We start from the raw sequence: 23818 nt of genomic DNA on the forward strand, positions 1-23818 counted from the left end.
AGTAAGACGTCCATGAGCGGTAAAAAATTTTTTGCAGGCTCTCTTTTGACATGTTGCATGTAAAAAACAAACAAATGCATTATTTTAGTGAATAAATAGAAATCCCACATGCAATAATTATAGTGTTCAATATCTTTTTCATAACCACGTGTTTATGATATTACTGCAATTGTGAAGAGGAATAATTGCATGCTTTTATTTTTCCGGAAGTGCACCTTACTGTCTGACGCGTGTCTGCACGTGGACGGCTAACTTGCCAAAGATTTGACCACGAATGAGCCAATAGGCTGTGGAAGGCAGAGTTGTCCCTGTGGCCGCCATTAAAGAAAGGAATCCATGAATTCAAATGGAAACCAACAGGAACCGAGGCTGAAATAATGATCGAAATAATCGTTAAAATATAGGCCGGTGCCAGAATTCGAGAGGCTGCTACAGGATGTGTTTCGATTTTAGGCTAAATTTTGCGATGGAGGAGTGAGACAGGACGTTTTTATTTTTTTAAGCGGAGACCGTTTTAGGGCTAAGGGGGAGGGGGAGAGTTGCTTCTTTGCTCTCCTTTTCTTTTTGTTTTATGAACATTTTTCGCTTCCTTGAACGCGGTTTTACTGTGTGCTTTTGACATGTCGACTTAAAGACCACGCTGTCTTTTTTATCCGCTTTTATCCCCGGTGGGAGGAAACTGTAATCGGAAGGTTGTTGAATTAACTATCCTCCAGCCAAATGTTAGAAAAAATATTTCTCGCTGATTAAGCCTGTACATCTTAGAAAACACCGATCCGCAAATTCTTTTTATTTAATTTCCCGGGAAGTGAAATGATGGAGAGTTGGATTTTGCAGTGAAGAAGGATGAGTTCTTGTTTTGTACCAAACGGGGCCAGCTTGGAGGATTGCCATTCCAATCTATTCTGTCTGGTAAGAGATTTAAAACTAAAGGAAAGCAGCCATTTTTAACTAGCTGAACGGGGGCTAAGCTAACGCTAGCCACAGAGGCATCAGTTGATAGCAGCTTAGCTAGGCTTACGGCCCTGTCGAAGCTGACATCGTTTTAGGACAACAAGGTGTCCCACTTTGCTAATATTACCGCGTACGCTTGTTATTTTAGTAAGTTTGGCCCCAGGTGTGACCGCTTGCCTATTATAATCTTCTTTCCATTACATTTCCGTTTCCCAGTTCACAAACAACACACTTGAGGTTAACGCCAGTGGCTTGCAAAGCTTCATTTACTTTATGTCATAAGACCCATACACACATACAGAGCAGCATATAGTCTTGTTAGCACGGAAATAAATGTTGTGCATTTTACTGCCAGAGGCAGGACCGTGCTGCCCTGAGTGGAGTTGTAGCACTTTCTCTCCTTTCGCCTCAGCACCTTGTTTATTATTAACTTGCTGCCTCGTTCTCATTGCATTTCCACTGTGTTTTATCGAGTGTTGACCCGTAAACCAAACATTTCATGGACTTCAGTTTGTGGCGTTTAGTCAGAGTCTGACGCTGTGGTGCCTTTGAATACTATTTTCTTTCCCGTGTGTGTGTGTTTGTGTGGCACTGACAACTCCTGGATGAAAGAATGTCGCTGCCCAACTTGCAGAGCCTGTCGATAGAAACACGCCCCTTAATAAGTCTTGTCTCGAAAGCTCTTTCCTTTTAACAGGCATGTTACTGATATTACCGCCGCAGTTGTCTGTTTGCAACCACTTATCTATTATGTCATCATCTTGTTTATTGGTGGATTTAATCTCCTTGGACCTCATTTTCTAGTATTCACACCAACTAGGGCACAGGCCCCAGGCTGATTATATAATCTGTGGCATTCATCCCTGGGCACTACATCACACGGGGAAGCTACACACCTCAGCTACACCTAACTTTCTACACCTACCACCACCATCAGCATCTTGCCAGTTGTGGCTAGTTGGCATCACCCTAAATAGTTGTGGTTATGCTTCTAGCAGCTCAAAGCTCCCCAGTATTCTTTTAAATCCCGTGCACTAAGAGCCAATCGTGTGGTCTACAGTCTTAGCCACAGCAGCAAATGTAAAGGTGCTGCTTGAGCAGAGCGTCTCTGGGATAATCAGGAACACGGTCTGAATGTGTTTGTTGTTGCAGTTAATTGGCTTGTCAGCAGGCTTAACTCCAGTTTCACTTGTAGGTTAGCCGAGGAGCACAATGTGCTCGTCTCCAACCGCAGGAAATTGTTAATGTGATTGTCAAGTGCTGAAATGCACCCTTTAGAAAAAGGAGACTTCTTTTATAGATTAAATGACATAGAAACCACTCTGTGGTGCAGTGGCAAGGCTGCAAAGTGCATAGATTGTGACTCAGTTTGTTAATGTTATTATTAGTTATTATATTATTATTACATGAAAACCTCAAACAAGAAGTGAGACTACAAGTGCATCACAAGTAATTCTGACACAGAATCTAGCATAATAACAGTTGAGTGAAATATTACACTGTTCTTACCACAAATTGACACAGCTGTCCGCCCCCTAAAGGTAACGTTTTGCTGCAGAAAATCCCCACTCTCTCAGTACTGCTCTGTTGGGTCGATTGTGTGTGCTGAACTCATAATTACAATGTTTACGACAGCACTTGAAGGCAGCGTTGGCTACAGTATACAGGCGAGATAGAGGCTGGTAGTTGTGGTGCTGTGCCTGTCTGGCTGACATTTTCCTGCACACTGAGACTAAGCATAACACCACTGCTGTTATGACTCACTTACTGAACAGACTCCACTTTGTGGTTTTATGGTGAAAGAATGCGAAGACTTTGTGGTAGTCTCTCCCCCCCGTTCATTTTTCCGTGGATACTCTCCTCTGGAGTATGATACTACTTGTTGCATGCTTTTTCTTTCTTTTTTCTTCTTGGCATTTTTAAAGTGGGCTTACTTGGAATAACTCGGAGTGTAAGGTAAATTTATCTGTTCCTCCACTATGAAACACAATTGCAGCTGCCTTGTTGTGAAATTTATAGTTGGACCTGCGATACATTTATGAGCTGGAGAAGGCTGTAAACTCTAAAGAACCACTTGGCAGAGATCTTCCTTTCAGCGATGTGCATCAGTTGAAACTGATTGAATTTTTGCATTCTCCTGAACTCGAAATGCAAACTCACACTTGGTAGTTTCAGGTTTGTTTCCTGACAGTTAACGGTGGGAGAGGGGCAACAGGCAGGAAGAGGGACTTGCTATAAAAGGAGCATATGTGGTATGATTAGTGAAGCTTCACCTGGTGCTTGTCTCTTATCTTGAAAGGCATCTGCTTGAACACAGTGTTCCCATACCAAGAACCAGAACTCTTAAGTTGCTGGAGGGAAGGTGAGCAGCTGGCAAAAGCAGGGGTCATAACCTCCCCTGAGCAGGCATCACCTCAGGCAAACTTCCTGCCTGTATCCACTGGCTTTTTGGCCTTAGCTTCCCTCGTAATGCAGCAGTGTGATTTTTCTGGTTTGGCATATGAAAGACAAAACTTCTCGTGACCCACATCGCTTACGCTGCCGGGACATCTGTATAAGCTGCTGCTCACATACCTGAGCATTTACTAAGACACAGACGGGTGCCTGAAATGTTCAAGGCACACTCGTGCACACAGCCGGGACAGCATGAATGTTGGAAGGAAATACAGATATCCTTGGCATCCCCTGTTCTTTTTTTTGCGCACACACACAAGCTGCAACTAATTTATTTTGAAAGCACAGACAGAACAATTGCAGAAGGCACATTTATCCTTGATAGAGCAGTCTGCCTGTTGGATATTGTTGATGGGAGGCAAAGTACTGATGTGTCTGGCCTTCAGTCTCTTGCCTCTTAAAGCTCAGGACAATCTAAGGACAAAGGGAAATATGTGGTTTGATTTAGTACACTGTCACATGTGTTTTGTGTCAGGTTAAAGACTGTTATGACAGCTAAAACAAAGCAGGGAAACAAACTGTAAGCATGCTGACTGAAGGTGTCTACATTTGAACTACATGAGTTGCAAATGTAATTTAACACCAGTGTAATTCCTAACTGATGTAGCCAACTGTGCGTCTGTGCACCCTGAGAGATTACTTGTTTAAGAAACAGGTTGTATAAAAGCCTTTCACATGTTGTTTAAAGGTTGCGCGCAACTCAAACGACAGAACGTCGCTGGCAGGCAGTGCTGCCGAGAACTTTATCACATGCACACAGAGACGATTTGATCATCTATAAATGCAAAGATGGACTTTTAGCATTTGATGTTGTGGTGTTTGAAGAATTATAATTTACATCAACACATTTTCATTCGTCTTCATTGAGTCCATCCGTTATGAATCAGCAGTAGAAATATTTGGCTTACTTCCCGTCTAAACAAAGCAGATTCTGCTTGACATCTTGCAGGAGGAGACGGGTTTTTATTACTAAGTGGCTTGAGACATTTTCTCATCCAATTCTTCCCAGTAAGCTTAGCGGGTACAGATGTGTTGATAAAATAGAGCTGCTTTTTGTGGTCTTTGCTTGGCAATCCTATTGTCAGTGGAATAGACCAGAGGAACTCGTCGGTACAGTATTTACCCGAGTAGCTCGGTCGATGTTACGTTAGGGTTCAAGTCAAAATTTTTCGTTTATTTCTTTTGTGTAAGAAAATGTGTCCACGGACAGATATGAAGCCATAGCAGAAATGTTAACCATTTGCTAAGGGTTCACTTAACGCGTTGCATAAGTTGTCCTACACTGTGCACAAGCTTCATAAAACTCAGTCTCCTGTATTCAAGCAGCCACCGTAGTTTTTGACTGACAGCATTTCACTGTTGAACCAATTCACCATATTTTCACCTTCTAGATAAGGATGAGGCTGTGATAACATTGACAGCCCTGTTAAGTTGTTGCATTGTGTAACAGGGATCATTTATTGCAAAGTAAATAAAAGAATAGAGGAGGCTGTAGCAGTTTGATAAAGTTTCCGTTAATCATAAAGTCACATATCAAGGTTTGGAAGTGTCAGATTTAAAAAACAAAAACATGCACAAAGGCAGGCAGTTACTTTTTCACTGAAACGATTTGTGTGTGTGGTGTTTTTAAGTTTTATTATTCTAAGTTGTAATTTGATTGCATACTGCACATTAACTGCAGTACAAGAAAGTGTGTAACAAACAGCTGATGGCTGCAACTGCAGAGTAAGATGAAAATGTTCTGTTTCATTCATTCAAGCAGAAGCGTTACTCAGTGTTTTAGCAGTGACTTTGGCATTAGTAGGTAAATCTCAGAGCCACACTGGATGTGGAGAGTTAACCAACTGTTTAATCTTCTCAGCTGATCAGTTTTTATGCATTTAAGTGCAACACGGTATAGTTAAGCCTCTTTTTTTAAGGAACTTGTCAGAAATACATTTTCACTTAATTGACTAAATATTAATGATCTTTATTGTTTTATTATAGATTACAACCGCTTAATTGCCTGTGAATGTAATACTTATGTGAAAGAACAGAGTAGGAAGTGATCAGATAGAAGAGCCCTGTAGCCACTATGTAAATTCAGGGAAGGCTTTTTATTGCTTGCTTGCTTAAGATAACTCAGCAATAGCAAAATGTCAAGGTAATGCTTATTCCAGTTGTATTTTCAGTGTTTCTCCATAGACGGCTCGACAGTTATTTAAAAAAATATCACAGGAAATATTTCAGATGGTGCAAGTATCTGGAAAAGATAATTATACAAACTGTATTGGCATTAATTCAGTATAGAAACTTGTCTGAGTAACGGCTGATGTACTGCGACCGACTTGCAGACTGTGTGCAGCACATAATCACTTCTAAATGTGTGAAACCAATATGGATGAGTGTGAGAGGCCTGTAATAAAATCTGTAGTGCACTCAAGACCAAAACCTTTTATATGGTGAAATGCACAATGCCATGGGGGACAGGCCATGGTCAGTAAGCTGATGAGGGCTGTTCACTTGCTAATTGCCTATCTGTACTGCCTATGATCTGGTTTCACAGTTAACCGTTGTCTTCGCTCTCCCTTTGCATTGTGTGCACAGATGTTTCCGAGCGAGGTGCAGGTGTAAAGAAGCGCTTCTCGCACTCCAGCAGGAAGGAGCAGCCTAACTGCTGCAGCTCTGTTACACACAGTTGTACACAGACTCATTTCTGCTGCTTAAATCTTGGAGTTTGTCCTCAGCATGTGCAGCTGCTTTGAATTCCCCAGGAGTCTGGTTGTGCATCAGAGACCATGGTGTTTTGATCATACACATGACTATAAAGCAACCTTGGGCTTTTTTGTGTTTGACTCTCGGTTTAGTGGTCGAGCTTGTCTGTATTTGAACAAGCAGCCAGGCTGTTTGTTGCATGTTGTATCATATAGCGAGCCTTTACAGGATTCATGCTTAAACTGATGTTTTTTTTTCTGCTTGTGGGTGGAAATATTCATGGTGTCTTGATCTCCTAACTTCTTGTTGTGATCCAACTCGGCCCCAGCTGACACAACACAATGCCTCCCTGTCCCAGCTAACACCATAACGCTAACGCCACTGCTTGACCACAACCGCTGGTAATCACTTGCTCTGGCTCAGCGCCTTTGCACTTGAATTAGGACGTCCCTTGAACTGTAATGGCTTAATTGGTTGAATATACAGACAGACAGCTTGCCAACTCGGCCAGAACGAAATGAAACTAAATGGTGGGAAGATGAACAGTCTGTGTTGTCGAAGATTACTTAAAATGATGTGCCCCTAAGGCATTGTGTGTATGTGTATTTTTTTATGGTAGTTAGCACGTGTGCATGTGTTTAGGTAGACATGGGTAGTCAGTCAGCACTTGGGTGATAAGCTGCAGTGCCAGCCAGCAGCAGAGCGTAATGTTCCTGTTTTAACACTTAATAACCCCACCAGTGATTTACTGCCTATGAGGCTTTTTCCTGTGTGTTTTGTTCTCTTTATAAAAGCCAGACAGTGTTTATAGAAACCCCCCCCCCCCCCCCCCCCACACACACACACACAGTACTCTCCAATAATGAGGATTAAGCTGGTGAGACCACATTTACCAGCATTAGTTTTTTCCTGTGAGTGTTTCCAACATGTCTTTCATGATCGCAGCTGAAACATTAAGTACAAGATCTTTTACAGAAACAGTCGAATGTCCCACTTTGTTTGCGGCTGTTTCTCGTTTGCGTCTGTAGCGAAATGTTTTCTCCCTCACAGTCTCGACAGCATGGGGTGTTGTCAGGATAGTTAGGGGGTGAAAACCCCCATAAAAGAGGATTAATACTTACTCTTAACACTCTGCTCACCACATGTTTCCTCAGAGGTGCTGAGTGGGTCCCAAAGCAGCGACTCTGCACACTAACAGTTTCTCCCCCCCCCCCCCCCCCCCTCTCTCTCTCCTGTCTTGCAGGCTGACTTGACAGGGATCAAATGGAAGAGGTTTGTGTGGCAGGGTCCCACCTCTGCACCAATCCTCTTCCCGGTGACGGAGGAGGACCCCATCCTATGCAGCTTCAGTCGCTGCCTGAAGGCTGATATACTAAGCGTGTGGAGGAGATGCCAGCAGCAGGGTCGGAGGGAGCTTTGGCTCTTCTGGTGGGGTGACGACCCAAACTTTGCTGATCTCATCCACAATGAGCTTGCAGGTGGGAACTCTTTTGCATACACAGAAGTGCCATTAATTAGAATAAATAAGCAATGCATGTTACATTTACTGTTTAGGTGCATTGCATTTCTGCAGCTTCCTCTCTCTATGAAGGTCGGAGTCAGTTATAGGATAATAGCCAGATTAGTACCAGAGTTCAGAGGAGCAGGGCTGTTTGATAAAGAGATGCCCCTCACAGTTTAAGAGCAGTTCATTTACACTACTGCAGAAAGATGAACAGATAGTGTGGCAAGTTGTTTGGTTTTTTTCTTTTAGATGATGATTGAGTACAAGTGGAATGTTCTTTTATTTTGTCAGAGAAATGACTCAAGTCAAAAAGCCATTGTAGGAATATGAAATTCTACTTCTGCTGCCTCTGTCAGACTGAACCAAGGTTGCATAGCTAAATGAGTAATGGCTGTAAAAGATAGCAGAAAGTGTCGAGGACTCGCAGCTTGTGTAACAGAAGCACTTGAACATGCATCCCCCTATCAAGAAACGTTATTGGTTGTACAATGAAAAATGATACAGATGTCACCGCTTGATTGTCAGGTAGGCACAGGGGAGGTACGCTGAAAGTGCGAGCCTCAAGCAAGTGTCGCTATCTGTGTAATCCAACACCTCCGTAGTGCCCCCACCCTTTGCCCTTCTCTGACTGATAACCCAGCCAGCCAGCCAGACTGGTAGTGCCAACATCTGCAGGGCTAACTCCCTCTCCCTGGAGACACTGGGCATCATGCTGTATTATTATTACTTGTGTGTTTAAAACAGGGTTAACATGTCTGAGTGGTCCTAGGCTGCGGCTAAGGAATCAGCAGCTTGCCTTTTGGCTCGAACAAGCAAGTTGGAAGTCACATGTCACCGTTTTGCACAGGGTTAACAAAAAAGGAAGAAGGTATAAGAAGCAGAGCAGGGGCAGCCATGCAGAAATGAGGCACATGCACCCCCACCCCTGACCCTGCTCTGCTTCTTATTTAACTTTTTTTTAGTAATAGTACAATTACTGGTGGAAGATGGGAAAAGGCCATCTTTATGCATGCTCTCTGCCATGTAGATTGCAGTTTGGAGTCTGAGCTAAATACAGCCTGCCTGTGACCCCCCCCCCCCCCCCTTTATTATGGGACATTGTGCCTGAAGTAGCCTCAAAATGGGAGCTGAAGGCTGCAATGGGCAGCACATTTAACTCTTAACAGGTCCTGGTAGTAACCCAAAGTGTTTGGCTCAGGTCTTCTGATGTAGGCTGCTGGGGTCACTGCTGTGTTCTGGCTTTGGGCAGATTAAACATATTTAGTGTTTCAGGAGATGGATATTAGGTAATCAGATATTGTCTAGAAAACCTGGACTGGTATTTTTCCTTCCAGGTATTTTAACACCAAAAGGATGAATCATGTTTTTGCAGTAGTCTCGGCAGCTCGTCTTTGAGGTGTGGTGTTATTTGAATTTTTAATTAACCTCCATTGTGCCTTTTCCTCTTGGGACTAATCTTGACACGGACAGTCAGAGGCTTTTTGCACCGTCCTTGTCTTTGGGTCTTTTCGTGGGGCTGTCACAGCTCTGTACCATTAATGCCAGTGCTGAGCGTGTGAGCACTCGCAGCAGTATTCTCCTGAACAACAACTGTTGCCACTCAGACAAAAGCACCTCATTGCCACTGGTATAAGTGGAAACCAGAGGCTAATTCCGTTTGAAGTCGGAAATCGGAATCTCCGAGTTTTCGGTCAGAATTTACAACAGGAACACCCGATCAAGTCGTACTTCCTAACGGGAAAGTCAGAGAAGCCGCATGAACCCTGACTTAAGAGTCCAAGATGGCAGCAGTGCATGTAAACATTAGTGAAATTGTAAAATCTGTAGCATTACTGCCGTTTATGTCTGACTGGTTAATTAAGACACACAGAGCACTAACCAGCCTCTCTCCATCAACGTGCTGCAGGAGTGTTGTACTGCCAGCATGAATGGCTTCACCCTTCTGAGGAGCAATGTCAGTTTTCCTCGCTTTCCCGACTTTTACTGTGGGAATGCACTTAAACTGAGAATGATGTCACTTCGAGGCAAATGGATTGCTTCAAATGAAACACTTTGTCAGAAGTTTTCTTTGGGGTTGCAAATTCAACAAGTCAACCCCAAATTTCTAAAGCCACATCTTTCCAAACTGTTGCAGCATCTTGTTGCAGCGTTTTATAACCCACCTGTATATCTCTGCGTTCCTGTACTGACGTATCATAAAGAACCGACGGGATTGTACGCTCCCGTCTTCAGCCCAGCGCACGGTTACATAAATTGCTGCGCAGGAAAACTTCTCAGTTCCCAGATTAGAGGTTTTATTCATTTCAGCTCGCAACAGAAAGTCAATTGAATGTTAATAAAGTAGAAAGTGATCATCCTGAACACCAGGACACCAGCTCGAGCTGAGTGTGGGTCTCTGGGCGGGTGTCCCAGAGGAAGCAGGGTGCTGAATGAACACTTGCTTGTGTTTATGGACTCTTCGGGGTACCCTCCCTGTTGAGGTGTGAATTGACAGATAACTCCAACCTGTGCATCCAACCGGAATGTCACAACTGTTGTCGCCTTTTAAGCGCCTCAAACTCTCTGTTGTCGTTCTCTTTTCTTTGGTTCCTGGCATCTTGGGAATTTGAAAAAGCTTTATTTTCTTTTTGTTTTTTTTCCCAGCCTCTATTTTTTTTTTGTCTTTAGTGCAATGTTGGCGGTAAACATGAAAATCCGCTCTTGTCCTTTCATTTCAGCAGCTGAAATGGCGCTTGCTCATTCCCCCACACCCTCCTTTCCACCCTCATTAGATTAGCAGCCTGTGAAAGTCTTTTAATTTTGAGCAAGTGCCATTTCTGTATACCAGTGTGCCAGTAATCCCTTCTCTCCAGGGAGATGAGGGGAGAAGGAGCGAGCCAGAGAGATGGGAGTAGTGAAGGGCGGAAAACTTAAGGGATCTTTTAACGTCAGACTCTTAATCACCATTGAAGGAATGTAAGGGGAACAAACCACCAAGCCCCTTTTCCACACTGTTGGACAACCCGCGTTGCTTGCACTTACACAACGAGAAAACTAATTCTAATCTTCCCCTGGCCATGCACAGAAATTATTCCCAACAAGTGAATGCCATTGCTGAATTAAACGCCCCCCCCCCCCCCCCCCCCCCCCCCCCGCCCCAACTGGGTTAGTATAGGCATGTATTCTTATGCAAATGCAGTGCTCTCTTCATCGTCGTCTCCCCCTCAAAAGCTGGTGGAGTCTCCTGACCAGGGGCAACCAGAGCGAAAGATAAATGCCTGCCTTTTCCTCCTCTCAAAGACCCACTGATCTTTCTTCTTTTTCCTGTTTTGCATAGAAATTAGGGAGTGGATGTCTGTCTGTGAGGGTAATTGCTCCATTGCACATTTGTCCTCAGTCTCCACTAGCTCGCTCAGGTCCTTTTTCTCTGCAAACCAAGTCCCGCCGAGGCTTCTGCTGCCAGCAGCCTGACACCACGTTTCTCTGGGGTGATTCCAAGTTCAGTGTTCCCCCAGCTGAACGTGACCGTAGAGTTGGTGGAGCTGCACTCACATATCAGATTTTTACATTTTTACATTTCCATGTTACGTTTAAGCTGAAAAAAATAGACAAAAATTCTGAAGATTTTTTTTTTTAAAGAATAACTGAATAGTTCAGTTTAACTTCAGTGTTTCTGTATTATAATAGCTAATGTCTGCCTCTGAGTCGACAGATTTCAAATTGAAATGATCTGTTTCTGCTGTCCAGAACGGATTATCAGCGGCCCCTCTCTGCTTCGGTCATTGGTAGCCCCACATCTATTCATTACTGGGTGCTGGGTTAGATCCTTGAAGAGAGGAGAGACGATGGGGGCGGGGAGGTTGCGTTTACAATGCCCACCTCCTCCGTCAGTTTGATGATGAACACACTGAGACGTGTTCAGCGATGGAGGGAAGAAAAGTGCAATTTAGCAGCACTCTGTGGGCTTGTTTTTGCACTGATCATCTAACAGTTGTTTAGCTTTTTTTGCTGTTACGCTGTAATGTGTTTGTAGCTTTGCCAAACTTTTGGAGAATTTTCTTTTGTTGTTGTCGTCTGATGACTTTTGTCTGTGTTTGAATCAAGGATGAAATCAAAACAAGCCTGCTTTGCACCTCAGGGCAGAATCTCCAGTTCCAAAGGGCATATTTCAGTAGTCGGTGAGGGTCTGTTAGCTGAAAGTTTCACTTTCTCACAGGTCGGCCTAACCCCACCCCCCCCTGTGAAGATCTCTCGACTGCGTATTTATTGAACTGCCCTCAGATCTGTGACAGGTGCTCTGTTTGAAGCACGTCCTGCAGAATACAGATGCATGTTGACAATATTCACAAAATTCAAATATTAAGTGTTTGAATTACCGTATTTCCCAGACTACAAAGCGCACCTGAATATTAGCCGCACAAGCTAAAATCAGGGGGAAATCCTGTTTTGTACATACATTAGCCGCACCTGACCAAAAGCCGCAGGTGGTTCAATGTTGACTTATCATATGTAAGAGTAGAGCTGGGCGATATGAGATTTTTTTCATATCACGATATGTTTTTTTCATTTCAGGCGATAACGATATCTATCACGATATCAGCCAAATAACTATATTTGTAAGATTTAAATGTGCCGTTGCTCACAAGTAAAATGTGAAATAATCAGCAGCTTGTTTTTATTTAAATATTTATTTCCCGTAATAAGTTCAACAGGGTAGATGTACTTAAGGAACATGAGACTTTTTCAGATAAATAAAGGCAAATATTGCAAACTACACAAAAGGCAGCCGCTAAAGCGTTTAAGTTTCAAAATAGAACAAACGAAACAGACTAAATTGTCAATTCCACTTAGAAACAAAATATTAATTCTAAAAATAAATCTTAGTTTGTTTTACAGAAGAACAGACAAAACTGACTAACTTTTGTCAATATCAAATAAACTGAGAACTAAAAGGAAATTCTCAATCTCTCCTTGTTGTATAGCTGAGCTTTTCAAACAGTTTTAACAGTTACTTTAGTCTGACAAAAGCCGAATGACGAATCAGCGCTTCCAGTCAGAGACTGAGGCTACGTCCACACGTACACGGGTATTTTTTAAAACGGAGATTTTCCGTTTCAGTTTTAAAAAATAATCCCGTCCACACATAAAGGCAGAAATGAAGGAAAACGCTGCTATGAACATGCCAAAGCAGCAGGTGGCGCTAGATTCCTAACCGTGCAGAAATGTTGGCCAATCAGAAGTCTAGAAGCCTCGGTGGGAAAAAGTAAACAAAGCTGGGGCATAGAAGCAGAACCGAGTCGTATGTGTGGAGGGACAGTAACTGTGTGTATATGTAAGCATTTAAACACTGCAGAGAGTAGAATTAACAGTATTGTAGAAATTCATTTCACCGAAACAATAACGTGGCGCACAGTGTGACGCATGCTCCAGTTTATTGTATTTCCAGACTTGCTTTCGGCACAATTTACAGTGCACGCTACTCTGTTTTTGTCAGACTTGAAATAGCCGAAATACCTTCACCCTACGGAGCTTCTATGGCTCTTCCGTTCGACAATCTCTCCGGCGTTGGAACCATCATCTGTTTTCTCTTCGGTCACGCTCGGTTGATTTTTCTAGTCGGCACACTCATTTCCTCCATTACGCGCTGGCTGCTTCCCAAACAAACACACGTGCGGCTTGGCACTTGTGCTGTACGTAACAAGTCACGCGACGTGACGCTGCGGCTGTGATTGGTTCGGCTCTGCGCTACTTAGTTTGGATTGGCTGTTCTTTTTATTTTTTATTTTTTATTTTATTTTAAGAGGACAAGAGCGGCGAGGTCTATCGCGATAGCTTAATTTCTCTATCGAGTAAAAGTTATATCGCGATACATATCGTTATCGTTCTATCGCCCAGCTCTATGTAAGAGAATATGCACAAAGGGAATTGTCAGGAAAGAGATGGCTGTTTGGAGACACACCCCTTTTATTAATATTTTGAAAAACAAGTTATGGGTACATATTTGCACAACTTTTTAGGTATATGTACAAGTAGCGGTAATTACAAGTACGAAACATGTACTGTGCTTCATAAATGAGTAACAAATGTAGTACATAACAATAACCTGCAGCACACCAGAAAAATAGATTCGGACTACCTTTCAGGCTCAGGTTCAGCGACACGGCTTTAACAAGAAGAAAAGTCAGTCATTCACCATCTTCCTCTTCTTCCTGCGCACTAAAACCACCAAAGTCCTCTTCTCCAGTGTCGGATACAAACAGGCTCAGGATGGCTTCGTCATCCACTCTCAGCTTCTCTTCTTCGTCACTTTCAAAACCAAACAAATCCTCGTTGTCAGTGTCAGAGTCGAACACCCTCAGAAGGGCCGTGGCGGTGTCCTCCTCTCCATCATGCAACAGTCCAGCCCTTCGAAATCCGTTGGTGATCGTGGATGTTTTCACACTTTTCCACGCTGTCAGAATCCACCGGTGGAGTTGAGCATAACTTGCTTTTCGCAAGTTTATCGCCACTCGTCATCCACGCCTCCCGCTGAACGCTACTTTGAAGTTTGTTTTTCGAGCTGCTTGTACGGCACTATGTTGCCTGGCGGATGGACACGTGACCAACATACCACTCTTGAACCCCGATACTGTGTGTCTGATCACATGCCCTTCCGCCAGGCAACGTAGTGCCGTACAACAGCGGCACAAACAAAACAAATCGTCTTACGATATGACAAAAATCACGGACAATCCAGAGAAAAGCCGCACCTGACTAAAAGCCGCAGGGTTCAAAGCTTGTGCAAAACGTAGCGGCTTATAGCCCGACAATTACGGTACACTCCCTCATTATTTAAGTACCATTGATTCTTTAAACTCCCCATTGCGAGTTTAAAGGTTGCCTCTGCTGTTAATTTTTTGTAAGCCATTAATTAGGGTCATTTTTTTTTTTTTTACATTTTTTACAAAGGTAAATGTGGGATGTTTCATACATGACATATCACCATAAGACTTTGTAATCTAAAGTGATTTTCTTTGAGATTAAATTACAAATGAGTCCAAACAGATGCTGTTGGTTACTGACTTGTGATTGGTTTAAAGCAGGGCTTACCCTTTTGAAATTGCTCTGTGAGCTGATTTATTCTGTGTGTAGCATGCTGATGCGTTGCATGTGGTAGCCTATAAGTGACTTTTTGCAATCTGAATTAGACAGATGTGTTTATAAAAGCAACGCTTTTATTAGATTGAGTAAATTTCCGTTACATTAAGCTCAGTCCCTCATCATTTTTTCCTTGCGGTTGCCTGGTTTGAAAGACGTGGTTGAGACTTGCGTCGGTCTAGGATCATATGCGTACATAGCAGTCATAGTCCTGGCACAAAAATGACGAGCCATCCGTTATGTGAACGTCTGACTCTGTGGACTAAGATTCTCACTTGGATAGTGACAGAGGTGATGACACGCAACACGACTTGTGATGCAGATTCAGTCCCACGATGATGTAAGGCCAATTGTAAATGCTGTAGCCCAGTGGATGCCCCAGGCAAGGATTCAGAAAGGAGAAACGCCACTCACTCTTTTAGAATTTCCAAAAATTATTGAGGCGGACAGCCCGTGAAAGTCAGACTGAATTTTGAAATCTCCAAGCTTTAGCTGTAAACATGAACAAAGAGTCCACGAAGCTTTGAAGTGGAGCGTGGTTGGCGTACAATTTAGAAAGGAAACATTGTTTCTTTTTCCTTTTTTTGGGTTGTGTGATTGAAAGTTAATGTCCTACAGATACTTTAAAAGTTGCATTTTGTATCTAATGATGCTATAAAGGATGTTTAATGGAAATACTTCTTGATTGCTACCAAACACTTCTGCCCACACATGCGGTAGATTTGTTGAGCTATACGCTGGGGATGTATAGTGGAGATTATTAGTTACACTTGGTTAACCCTAATTTGGGCTTTTTGGTCCCCTCTTCCTTTAAAGGTGGTTCTACACTCGAGTGTGTAATGCAGAGATTGATGAATAGATAAACCCAGAGCAGGTCTTATGGAGAAAAAAGTGGAAGAGGCCGACGGCTTTTTGTGCTTGGGGATCAATTTTCCAGGGCTAATCTCCTGCCTGTGAACCACCCTCCGCTTTCCTCTTTTCCTCCTGCTCCATCTCCCTCGGCCGCTCTCTCTGATGGATCTCCTTTGGCTGGCACGGCACAGGGACTCGGCCATGCATGCAGCTCTGGCCCATGGGTGCACTCTTCCCTCTCTTCTCTCTCAATCCCTCTTTTCCCTCTCTGTTCAAGAAATATTCATTAATTAGTAATGGAGACTTTACAGAGCACTGCTGGTTCTCTCTTTCCTTGCAGATAAGGATGAATAGAGGGAGAAAGTGGAAAGAGAGGAGAGAACCTTTTGGCCAGACTTGGTTAGAATACCCCTGAGCACAGTTGATCACAAGCCATTAATCTTGCTGTTTAATGACTGATTGCTGCCCTAATTGCTTATATACACAGTTGAACATATGTGTGGGTGGGAGAGGGGCCTGTAACATATATAAATACCTTTGAGATTGTCTAATGTGCAGCACATTTTGGTGCTTTTTGGTTTACCGCTACTTCACCGGTTACTCTCGTTGCATCATAGTAAGGAGAAAAATGGGCCAGGGCTCACTCTTTTAAAAAAAAATTTTTTCACCCTGCAGTTATAATTGGTAGGTTAAATAGAAGCGCGCTCTCTGTAGGGACAGAGGATGAACTTAAAACTTTTCACTATGTTTAAATTGTATCAGTCACATGAGACTGATCTCAGTCAAGTCAGGTGCAGTTTAACAGCAAAGAATGTGAAATGTTCATATTTAACCTTTAAAGCTGGCCGAACGTTTGCTTCAACTCACAATGCCCTTCTCTGTTTTTGTAAACACAGAGGACACGCCTCATCATCTGTGATGGCCGAGTTTCTGCTTGTCATTAATTTATGTTTCCTCTGCAACACTTAAAGCTCTTTCCAAAAGCCTTGACAGTCTCTGGCAGGTTACACTGAGCTGAACTAACATTTTTAGTGCTTTTTATATCTGAGCGACTCGATATAAATGGATTGCTAGCATAGCAACATTAAGACAAAACAACAAAACAGACTTTTAATCTCCTACGTCAGCCTAAGAGCGATGGAGAATCTTCAAGTGTTTAGATGTTAATGGGCCTCGGGCAGTTTGGCTCGTGGGGCAGAAAACTTTGCACCGAGCGGTTCGGCCCTTGTGTTCCAGCTTTTTTCAGTCAGCTTGTGTTTCTTTTCTATAGAAGTAGATGTGAGTTTGCCTGATACTGATGAGCTGCTGTGCTTCTGCCTAAGAGCTTTTATAAAGGTCAACTCATCTGGGTCTGCTGCACAGGAGGCAGAAACATGAAAGTGTCCTAACCATCAGCTGAGCCCATAAATCTTTGTCTAAATGAGGCCACTCATCTTTCACCCCCATGTGCTGACCACCGCCCACCACGCACCACATGTGCGCTCGTTGATCTGCCAGAAAGCTGGAATTTTGGACAAGTGCACATTTATCATGGTTTGGGAAATATTTCGAATATTTTTATTTATTTTCAGAGTCATTTCCAGTCAAAGATGCCAAACATTTTTCAGATGGGAGGATTTGATACTTTGTGTCCTCTAAAGTGAAGCTGATGTGTTTGAGACTATTGGGCTGACGTGAAAACGAGCAAATCGGTTAAATAAATGTAAAGGAATATTTTTATAAATAGTGATTTGTCAGTTAAGTGAGAAAATATTATTGCTTGTTCCATCTGGTGTTTGCTGGAACAGCTCAGTGTGTTCTGCAGCTCGTCACCTTGACTGTGACCTTTGCACGCTGTGAAGTGGATGGATGTTAAGTTACTTCAAGTGTTGGAAGTTTAGTTTCCTTCCTTCCTTTTTTTGTTTTTAAATGTGATTGTGTCTTTTGGTTTAGAGAGGCGGACTGGTAGATTTTGAGCAGAAAGTTATTGTGTCTGTCTGTCTGAAGTGTATTGCAGCGGGCATTGCATGATGAGCACGAGGTCGTTAAAAACACTTGAAGCAAACCAGATGTCTGTTTAAGAGCTACTTGGCGCTGGAGGGAAGGGACAGGCGACGGGGAGGAGGACGAACGGGGCAAATGTGGGTCTTGGCAGAGAAAAGCAAATGGGATAACCATGGCGGTCTTTACAGAGGAGGCCTGAAATGGGACTGGAGGTTTAAGCACTTACTTTGATGTTTTCACGATTTTTCGTCTTTTGAACATTATCGGTCTCAATGATCTGTCTCTCGAATCCTTGATTTTGGCCTAAATCCTATTTTGTTTTTCCCCCTCAAGTCCTTTCTTTTAATCTGCCATCAGTGCCTCAGTTAGTCGGCTTTCTTTTCTTGCTGACTTTTTGCCCTCTCGCCTGTAATACCTCTTTAGGATGGCCTAAAGACCAGATGCTAAATCGCTGAAAGCAGGCTTGTGTTAAGAAAAGGTCCTTCTTGTCTGTTTATGTCCACATTTTCTAGAAAGTTAATGGCTTTATGTTGTTGTTAAAATATTTTTAATCCACTGTTAGCGTTAATTTTTAATGGGGAAATTGTTTTCCTGCCCATTTCCTGCCTTTGCCGTACTTTTCAGTGTTCCTGATCTTATCCCCGAAGATATGTGTGCACCTGATGAATTAGTTTGTTTCTCTGAAAATCGTTGGGAACATAACCCCTTTACTTGGCAGCTAGCCTGAGGGTGTTTTTCTTTTGCTCGGCTGTAATGATTTAAAGGCTAGCCGGAGCTGAAGTTGACTGGATTTGATAGTGTTGGTAATATTTTCTTTCTGAATTGGGCGTCTTTTACATGGCAGGCAGATGTTGCATCCTTGCTTTTCTGGAGTTGAGTAAGCTACAAGCTCTCAGCATCTTAAACCTGCCAAGATGGCATAGAGCCTGTCTCATTCAAAAAAGGAAGCCAGTGTAATTTCCCATGTGAATAACCTTGCAATCATTTTAATTTAAAATGTCGTTACCTGAACTCGCATTAGAACAGCAAGCCAAGAGTGGGCTTAATAATTCAATAAAATTTTGATTAACTTGCTTCTGGGCTGACTCGTACCGCTCTGGCACACGGCAAGCTGACGTGAAGGTGGGTAGGTCACACTCGGTGTTTGTTTCGACTGCGCTCACGCAGAGACGGCACACTCGGGGAGATGTTTGCTGCAGACTTGACTGAAAGGAGCTTAAGTGCTATAAGATGTGAGCAGTGGCTGTTAATGAGATTAGGTCGGCATTCAGGCCAACACTGAATGTGAATCACAAAGCAGCTCTGATATGGGCCCGATCGTGCATTTCTTCATCCAGCGCGGCTAGATGGAGTGTAATGGGTGTCTTGTTTTATTTCAGTTGGACATGCAGACCAATTAAATACAGTCCTGTGCTTTTACGAGTAGTACAGCATCAGGTGAACACTGTAGCTAGGACATTAGGGCATTGTACTTTCCCAATACAGTGGGCAAAAATGATGTCTCACCACTGGACAACGAAGCTCTCTGATTCTCTTATCAGATTTCATTTGTAGCAGCTGTGTAAGTTCCTTCATAGAGAATAACAAGGGCAGCGCTTTTCAAATTCTTTTGCTGCCTCCAGGTCTCCACAAAGCTCTAATAGGTGAAAAAAACCCACACCTGACTTTTTGTACCCGAAGCTGTGGCATTACGCTGACACGTTGCTGTTGTATCGTAATCAGCCTACGGTGATGTCATTATCTCTTAAGGAATTTCCTCTCGTTTGTTTTCATTCCTGAGACGTCTCTTTCTTAAAAAGCTTTCCGCGATAAACATTACGCCCCATCAGCAGAGTGTTTACAGCTGCGCACGTGTATCGCGTGGAATCGGCGATTACTTTTCAGGAAGAGTTTGTGAGAAGGAGACTTATTGGCAGGTGAAAGCAGCGCAGGCATCATCTTATTATTATAGGTGGTTTGAAGTAATAATTCATGTCACTGAGATGTGTAGTAAATTTGTCAGGTCTGAAAGCAAATGGTGCTCGAAGTAAAAAGTGGAAGGGAAAGAATCAGTGCATGAAAGGACGAGGAGTCGAGAGGAGGAGGGGGATTCAGGTGCCAAATCATCATAAGGCTGATTCAGCGTTTGCATGCAGGAGCGTTTCTGCCATGCAAAGGAATGTTTTAATTTTAATAACAGTAAGAAAGTAGATGGGCGTATAAATATACTGGACCGATAGTGTTCACGTGTGCAACATTCTGAGCAAGACGATATTTAGTAAAGTCACTTTGCAGCATGCGTGTAACATTTAAGTTTTACTCTTTGCCTGAGACCAACTTGGGTTCCTACCTGCTGCTGTTTATGGGCGCACTGAGCGAGTGAAAAGGGAGTTGTTGGAGTCTGGAGATCCCTGCTCACCAAGAAACGGCATCACACACAAACTGTTTTATTTAAGGGGGAACTGGTGGACGTAATGGTCACAGACAGTGAATAGCAACGTGAATACAGCAAACATCTGCAGTGAAGTCTCGGTTTTTCCCCAGTGACCTGAAAGCAAAACCGGAGTACTGTTGAACTGTGAATTGTGCTCTTCCACTCCTGAACCCTGGTACTAAACACAAAACATCTGAAACCTCCACCACCTGAAAGCAGGCAGCGGCAGCAGGTTTCCACTTAACCGCTCCCTCTCTCAGTGATCGCACTCTTGTTTGCATGTACACGGCCTGTTTGCCATCTTTCTGACTGTTTTGCATTCCAGGAAATGTTTAATTTCTGTAGCAGAAGTGTCTCTGCGTCCAGACTGTGACAAATATCATGTTACAAGACTGTAACCCGGTCTCCTCTAGTGGTTAAATGTGAATTCACACCGCTGGTGTGATTGGTTGCCACACGTCAGTTTATTTGACAGTTTGTGATGCTGCAGGGTGTTTCATAATGACATCTATAGAATGAAAGGGCCATTTAGTCAGCGTGGATTTTGTTGTGAAGTCGTGGACGCGGCGTGCTCGTGTTCAGTTTGTCAGAAGTTTATACATATTCAGCAGTGATGCGTTATTAAAAAATAAACACTTTCACAGCATTTATGTGTCGCCCACTGTGAAGTCAGATGAGGTCATTCTGGGTGATGAAACGTTTTTAGTGTAAACCTCGGTGTTGGGTGTGATGTGACGATATGTTTAGTTATGACAGTTGGCGTTGCCATATGTAATGTTGTAAACACTGATAAATATCCTTATTAGTGACAGAGCCATCTGATCAAGTGTGAGGCTGCTTCTCCTCAGCACAGCAGCGACACACTCTGTGCTCTCGTGATTGACATGATTGATTATTTGCCCTGCAGAGTTCTTACTGTTTTCTCTATAAAAATGGTACAAAAGCACTCAAATCTTCACCTTTCTGATAGCTCTTTTCTGTTTTCTTTACCAGCCGAGGACGATGGGCTTTGGGAGAATGGCCCTTCCTACGAGTGTCGCACTCTGCTATTCAAAGCCATCCACAACTTGTTGGAGCGCTGCCTCATGAATCGCAGCTTTGTTCGCATCGGCAAGTGGTTTGTCAAACCCTACGAGAAAGATGAGAAGCCCATCAACAAGAGGTAAGCTGGCACTGCTTGTTCTTGGCCTTATCCTCCTCTTTTTATTTTATAACATTGCTGTTTTGAGTGAGGCTGTGATGTGTTTGGGTGCAGCTGAGTGGGATGAGCCCTGACGTTAGTGGTTGTGTTCCCACTGTTCACTTGGCATGAATACATGCATTCGTGTGCTGGCTGTGGGGAGGAGCAGGTATCGGATAGTATGGATCGTACCAGGGATTTCCTGTTGTGTTTTTGCTGCAGATCCTCTCAGTAAACATTGTGTTTGGGCTGTCTTTCATGTTTGGCCCTTTTGCTGGAGCCCGAGCAAACAAAGGATCTGGCTTCATATGTGTTTGTTGATGTTTTGAAGCCTGGACTGACCTCAGGACTGGGTGCATTTTTGCTGGGGAGGGGAGGAGGTACCCTTGTGCCAGCACAGTCTGTTTCCTTTCTCTCCTCTCACTCTGTGTGTGTGTGTGTGTGTGTGTGTGTGTGTGTGTGTGTGTGTGTTGTGTAGCTGAGGTGTCCTCCACCTCCTCGTTGCTATCTGCTGAGCTGGGTTTCTTGCCGTCTGTGTCAGAGTTCATTGATAACAGACAGAGACACGGCTAGTGAGGACAAAATGACCATAGCAGTTCTTCCCCACCAGCTACCCTCCTCACTTTGTCTTCACACTGAACACACAGCCACTGGCTGAAAGCTCCATTGGAGGTCTTTGTAGATAATGCTTTTAAAAACTGCATTTGTAATGTTAGGTGCTGACTAAGATTAAACCATTTGGAGTTGGCATGGTGCTTTTGGTCAGATTTTCCAGACAGCTGATCACGGGGCAGTCCAGCTATTTGATCTTGTGTAGGCACAGCCACGTTTGTTTGTGTTTGCGAGACATTTGCAGCGTCCAGGTTAGAAATTGTGTAAACTGTATCTGCTGCCAGCTTGTTGTTATCACTGCCTCACTGTCGCGTACGAATACGTCTACTGTTTCACTCTCCTACATCTGTAGACAGTTACTCTTGTGTGGTAGCTTCATTTAAACACTGTTATAATAATAGACAAGATGGTACTGAAGATCAAGTAGCTTCTCTCTTGAGCTGTACACATGCCCTGTTTTTAGCTCTATCGCCTCTTTACCCAGTACGCTGATTGCAGAGGGCCCCGGTCAAGGGGAAAAAAACACAATGGTCTTTTCCTCTGCTCTGGAATTCACAGGCCACCCTGTCTGTGCGTCTGGCTTTGCCTCCCTCTCTTTCTCTCCCCTTCCCTCCATCCCCCTCTGCTGTCACGGAGCAGACTGGGCAGGTTATAAATAGTGGTGCAACTACCCTGAATCTCAGTTGTCGTCAAAGATTTTCTTTTCCTCCTCTCCTTTGGTGTGATCTGCAGTGCCCCAGCCGTGCTGGGATTTCAAAAAACACAGCGCCACAAAAGGGTGACAGCAAAGTAACCGGGCTAGTGTCACTGCCGTGTCCCGAACCGCTTTTAATGTAATGCTGTACTGTTAGTTATTCATAAATGGCTCTAGTAATGTTGAACACAGAGCAGAGTCTGACTGTCTTATCCTTCTTTGCCTCTTGTCTCCATGGCAATATTGAAGCTTGCCCTATCAGTACTGTGATAGAGAACTGAGTGTTTACCCCTCGGGAGACCTGATCGTGGTGTGCAGCATGACTCGTTATGACTTATGTCAGTGCGCATATCCAACATCCTTGTCGATGACTGGTTGAGTCCACTGGGAGTGAGTGGAGTCGGAGGGAATTCCCACTCTCATTGTCTTGTGAAAACTCTACTTAACTGTACAATGTTTAACTCCCGGATGCCCCCCACCCCAACTATTGTAACACCATGTAGTTGGATTACTTGACACAGTCGATGTTTGCCAACATAAGCACCTTGCTCTCCTTTCAGTGATTTAATTTAGTGTGACTTTTTCTTCTAAAACACTAATCGACAAGCAAAAGCTAAAATATGAGAATCAGGACGTGGTAAGAAAACTGCAGGTGTGCATGGTCTTTGTAGCTGATTACTATAATCAGAGACGCTGTGTCCAGGAGATACTCATTGTCTTATCTTTCATTTGGAGAGATGAATTAGGAGAACAGTAGTTTTAGAGATCTCCTCATTGAAGCGGTGTAACATAAAGTAGATTTGAGGTTTCTAGACTGAGTCCACGACATCAGTGTCCTGCAGTTATAGTGCCAGGTTTGTTCTTACTGTATCAGTCATAAAACCTTCACAGTGGCCTGCTTGTGTCGTCGTAGCATGCTGGCACCCCCAGTTTAGTGAGTGACTCTGTGATCAACATGTAGACTGAGCGCTTCTTGAATGGCTGTTGGTCTTTTTTAAAAAAGAAAAATCACTCCAGGTTGATTATGGGGGCTGTCCTATCCTGTTTGCCCCTCCTCACAATTCAAACTGACTTTAGTGAGATTGGAAGGTGAGAATTTGAATTCCATCACAACATGACAAAACCAAGTGTTTAGACTATTACTACATATATCGTTATTATATTACCTCAGTCAATGAGGTTATATGATCACCTCGCTCGCTTATGTCTTTCCTGATCTGTCACCTATGCAGAAGCATGCAAGAGCACATTTTTATATTCATTATTCCAGGAATAATGAATATAAAAACTGACTTAAACAGTCATGGAATTAAAAGAAAATCAATGAGAATATATTGTAAATTCTCACTGTGTGCATTTCTA

At 43.3% G+C, this 23818-nt stretch overlaps 1 protein-coding gene across 1 annotated transcript in view; it reads left to right on the forward strand.

Moving 5' to 3' along the window:
- Positions 1-278: 278 nt before the first annotated feature.
- The window catches only part of med13a (mediator complex subunit 13a), a 71462-nt gene continuing 47922 nt past the window's right edge, over positions 279-23818 (forward strand). Inside the window, exons 1-3 of the mRNA XM_085419842.1 lie at positions 279-912; positions 7346-7580; positions 20964-21132. Coding sequence (XP_085275968.1) covers positions 847-912; positions 7346-7580; positions 20964-21132 — 470 coding nt within the window. The 5' untranslated portion in view covers positions 279-846. The remainder of the gene's footprint in view (positions 913-7345; positions 7581-20963; positions 21133-23818) is intronic.

Source organism: Rhamphochromis longiceps, linkage group LG10, assembly GCF_057381845.1.
Source record: "Rhamphochromis longiceps isolate RC_006_pf linkage group LG10, R_longiceps_female_GT1.1, whole genome shotgun sequence".
Lineage (NCBI taxonomy): Eukaryota > Metazoa > Chordata > Actinopteri > Cichliformes > Cichlidae > Rhamphochromis > Rhamphochromis longiceps.